The sequence below is a fragment of the Aplidium turbinatum genome, chromosome 3, assembly GCF_918807975.1.
Source record: "Aplidium turbinatum chromosome 3, kaAplTurb1.1, whole genome shotgun sequence".
In the NCBI taxonomy this organism is placed as follows: Eukaryota; Metazoa; Chordata; class Ascidiacea; order Aplousobranchia; family Polyclinidae; genus Aplidium; species Aplidium turbinatum.
Genome location: NC_137474.1, coordinates 31,559,908 through 31,564,602, shown reverse-complemented (window position 1 = coordinate 31,564,602; position 4,695 = coordinate 31,559,908). Strand labels below are relative to the sequence as shown.

Here is a 4,695-nt window from a genome sequence, read left to right as displayed (position 1 = left end):
ACTAAAATTGATCTTTTTGTGGAAAAACGTTTATTAAAGCAAAGTTCATCACCAGCAGATTTCAAAAATGATTTTACATTAGAATTTAATAATAAAGAATCATAATGATAAAGTCAAATAAAAAAAAAAAATTGTCATTTGTCCCGCAGTGTAACAAATGATTTAGCCCAAATACAAAATTGTGGAATCTCACTAGCCTATGTAAGAAAAAATTCAAAATTTGAATATTTGCCAGAGGAACTTTCAGTTTCTGCTATGCATCGTATGTATAAAGAATGGTGCAACGAACACAACTACAAAACAGAGTCAGTGGATTTTTATCGCAATATATTTAAAACAAAATTCAATCTCAAATTCAACAAGCCTAAAAAAGATGCTTGTGATACCTGTGTGTCATTTGCAAACACACCTGCAGATTTAAGGACAAGTGAGATGAAAGAAGAACAACAGCAACACCTTAAAGAAAAAGAAATGGCTAGAGACTTGAAGAAAAAGCTCAAAGAACAAGCCAAACTACAGCCGAGCAAAATCGTTGTTGCAGCATTTGATATGCAGAAAACGTTACAATCTCCTCATGGTGATACATCTTCTTTCTATTACTCGAGGAGGTTGAAAACATTCAACTTCACAATCACAAACATCTGTACAATGAAACCCTATTGTTTCATGTGGAATGAAGGTGATGCTGGTAAGGGCTCATGTGAAGTTGCAACTGCCCTGTATCATTACTTGAATGATTTGAATGAACAAGGTGTTGAAATAGTTCATTTGTTTTGTGATAGGTGTACTGGTCAAAATTGCAATCGCATGATGGTTATCATGTTATCAACAGCTATTAATTGTTTTAACTTTCAGGAAATTACTTTAAATTTCTTTGTAACTGGCCACTCACAAAATGAAAACGACACCATCCACTCAGTGATTGAAAGCTTTACCAAGAAAAGACATATTTATAGTACAGATGATTGGGAGGTTGCAATAAATATGGCATTTGTCCAAAATCGGCCATTCGTCCAAAATCGGTAATTCGCAAAATCGATAATTGTCCAAAATCGGCCATTTGTCCAAAATCGGTAATTCGCATGCGTTTTAGTGACATAATTGACTTCAATTTTCAAAACTGCAGTGCAAAATCCTTTGTACAAAAATATACTAACAAAGGATACTTACACCCAAAATGAAACCAGGGAAAAAGTTTATTGGAGCAAGCCAAGCCAATGAGGATGCAGTTCAACAAATCAAATCCAACCAGGGTGATGTTCGTATACCATTATGATGAGGTTATTTACAACCAAATTGATTTATTTAAACCAACAAGAAGGAACAACATAATCACTGACATCGGACAGATGCCCAAGCTGTATGGAAATCAACCTGGTGTTGCTGCAGATAAAATAAAAGATCTAATGAACTTATGTTACCTTATGAAACCTCATACCAAGTGCACATTATTCTTTCTACAAACAATTGGTGCAAAAACAGTAAAACAGCCGGATTTAATTTTGTTTATTATGTAGTTAGTAACAGAGATGCCAAAACAAAAACAATTACAACTTTTATTTCCACTCCAATAGCTTTCTGCTTCCACATAGTGTTCTACACTTTCTTTAAGATTATTTTGTGTACTTTTTATGATAACTAATGCTCTTGAGCTTTGTTGTTAGTATCGTAATAATCTCACCTAGCAAAATGGATCAGAGATAAGTGGGAATTACCTTGACCTGTTTCTGTTTTTTAAAGAAAATTGAACATGAAACTCGGAATGACTGCACAAAACCAACCACATACATTTCCAAGATATTTTGTTTTACAGTATGATACATTGATAGTCTGCAAAATGAGGAGTCAATCTTTCTTCAGCTAACTTTGAAATTGTGATAGTTGCCCACACATTTCCTGTATTTTTTTTTATGAAAACAGACTTGATTCTTGCTTAAATGTTACAGTAGGCCTATACAGCAAAAGTTACAGTATATGTGAATTTTGATACAAAATTGTTTCTTTAGTTACTTATTGTTCAGCTAATAGCTAAATGGTTTGTCAGATTGTTATTGGTAATAGTTTTGTTGGTTCTGGAGAATTCAAATGTTTTGTTTATTCTTGCATTTCAGGAAAAGACAAACTAGGTACTTTATAACTGCATTTGATAGCACAAACTGACAAATATTACATTATGTTTAATTTAACAAATCTAGGAACAAAATTAATTGAACGGCCCATTGCACATCATGACTAGATAGCAGATACCCAGACGGTGGATAGTAAATATAAAAAAATGGAATTCGACAGAAAAAACTAGTTTATATCAAATTTCAGTAAATTTTCTGTTGAAGGACAATCGGTGTAATCTAAAATGAAATGGATTATGTCCAATAAAGCTGACATAATTACAAAAATTCTGTGTTTCCAATAGCTTTATGTCCAAACATTGGCCAAAAAAAAATATGACCACTAGATGGCACCATCATGAAAATTTTGCAGCAAAAACCTGATGTAACAATGAACATAATAATCATATTATTATTAAGTTTTGAAATAAAATCAACAAGATATCTGAGATTGAATGAAAATTATTAAGCCTAAGACTGTCAAGGTTTTCAGGATAGTAGCAACTACCGTATGTTTTCATAATATGCTTCAAGTGTGAAATGGTTTATGAGTGCCTGAGTGGTCAGGTGAACAAATTGTGTAAACGATTTAAAACAAACATTATATTTATGTGTTTTTAACGCGTGTGAATTCTTCTGTGGCTGTTCAAATTACTAGAAGAGGAAAACGAGTTGCCACATACACTACATACATATGGTTTTTCACCAGTGTGAATTCTCTTGTGAGCATTCAAAGTACTAGAAGTGGAAAATGACTTGCCACATACATTACATTTATATGGTTTTTCACCAGTGTGAATTCTCTTATGACGATTCAAATTACTAGAAGTTGAAAATGACTTGTTACAGAGATTACATTTATATGGTTTTTCACCAGTGTGAACTCTCTTATGATCATTTAAATTACTAGAAGTTGAAAATGACTTGTTACATACATTACATTTGTATGGTTTTTCACCAGTGTGAATTCTCTTATGATCATTCAAATTACTAGAAGTTTTAAATGACATGTTGCATACATTACATTTATATGGTTTATCACAAGTGTGAATTCTCTTATGATCATTTAAAAGACTAGAAGTTGAAAATGACTTGTAACATGCATTACATTTGTATGGTTTTCCACCAGTGTGAATTCGTTTGTGACGAATCAAATTACCACTCGATCTGTATGATTTGTCACATGCGTTACACTTGTATGGTTTTTCACTAGTATGGGTTCGTCCGTGATAAATCAAATGACTAAGATATAAAAATGACCTGTAACATACATTACACTTGTACAGTTTTTCACCAGTGTGCATTTTCTTATGAAGATTGAAATTACTAGAATCAGAAAATGATTTGTCACATACATTACATTTATACGGTTTTTCGCCAGTGTGAGTTCGTTTGTGACGAATCAAATGACTACGAGTTGAAAACGACTTGTCACATACATTGCATATGTATGGTTTTTCACCAGTGTGAATTCTTTCATGAACATTTAAATAACTAGAATCAGAAAATGATTTGTCACATACAGTACATTTGTATGGTTTTTCGCCAGTGTGAGTTCGTTTGTGACGAATCAAACTACTACGACTTGAAAACGACTTGTCACATACATTACATTTGTATGGTTTTTCGCCAGTGTGAAATATCTTATTAGCATTCCAATTACAAGAACTTGAAAATGATTTATAACATGCATTATTCTGATATGTTTTTTTACTGGCGTGAATTCGTTTATGACAATCTAAATTGATAAAACATGAAAAACGCTTATAACATATTTTACATTTATATGGTTTTTCACCAGTGTGAATACGTTGATGAATATTCAATTTACACTTAAATTTAAAATTCATTTCACAATATGTGCATTTGTAAGATCCATCACAAGTTTGTGGAGTAGTAATGTCCAAATATGTTTTGGAGTTGAAGTTTTCATGTGACAACATTATGTCTTTCTCCTTGTTGAGTTGAAACAGTTCAATGGTTTCAGGAATTTCAACTTTCACAGAAATATTTTCATGTTGATTCATATTCAACAATCAAGAAGGAAACGTTTTTCATTGATAAATCTTTACCAAACAAAAATTAGTATCTAACAGTTGCAAAAACCTGCTAGACTACAATACCTAATCTGAAAAGTTAATACATGTAATTAGCGAATTGACAACATAACTAAAGTGAAAAAAAGCAGATGATTTTCAACCTGATTGAAAAAAAAAACAGAAAATAGCCTAACAGTTTCAAAAATCAAAATAAATTGAAGGGTGAAAAACTTGGTTTATAACTTTAAGTATGGTTATGTTGTTTGATAATATTTCTAACACAAAAAATTCGCGCGATTTTTTTGGGGGGTGAGAGATGCATTTTTAGGAGTGCTTTTGCTATATCTCGGCTCCTAGACATGATAGAAGGTCGTGCTATAGCTCAATCAATGCAGAATAAGTAAATTTGTATTAGACTTGTGAAGAAACTATTTGCCTAAAACGTGTAGTTTTCGAGTTATTTGGTGAAAAATTGTTATATATGAATTGAATGTTTTATGATTTTCACTTTTTTTCTTCTTAGGAACACCTGGAAAAGTACAGAAGCT

General features: G+C 31.9%; 1 protein-coding gene across 1 annotated transcript; it reads right to left on the bottom strand.

The window, feature by feature from the left end:
- Nucleotides 1-2,725: 2,725 nt before the first annotated feature.
- On the bottom strand, nt 2,726-4,135 carry LOC145766706 (uncharacterized). The gene is made up of 3 exons (XM_082578415.1): nt 3,964-4,135; nt 3,393-3,846; nt 2,726-3,317 (listed from the first exon to the last, which is right to left on the bottom strand). The coding sequence occupies exons 1-3, from the start codon at nt 4,133-4,135 to the stop codon at nt 2,726-2,728; spliced, it is 1,218 nt and encodes a 405-aa protein (XP_082434541.1).
- Nucleotides 4,136-4,695: the final 560 nt, after the last annotated feature.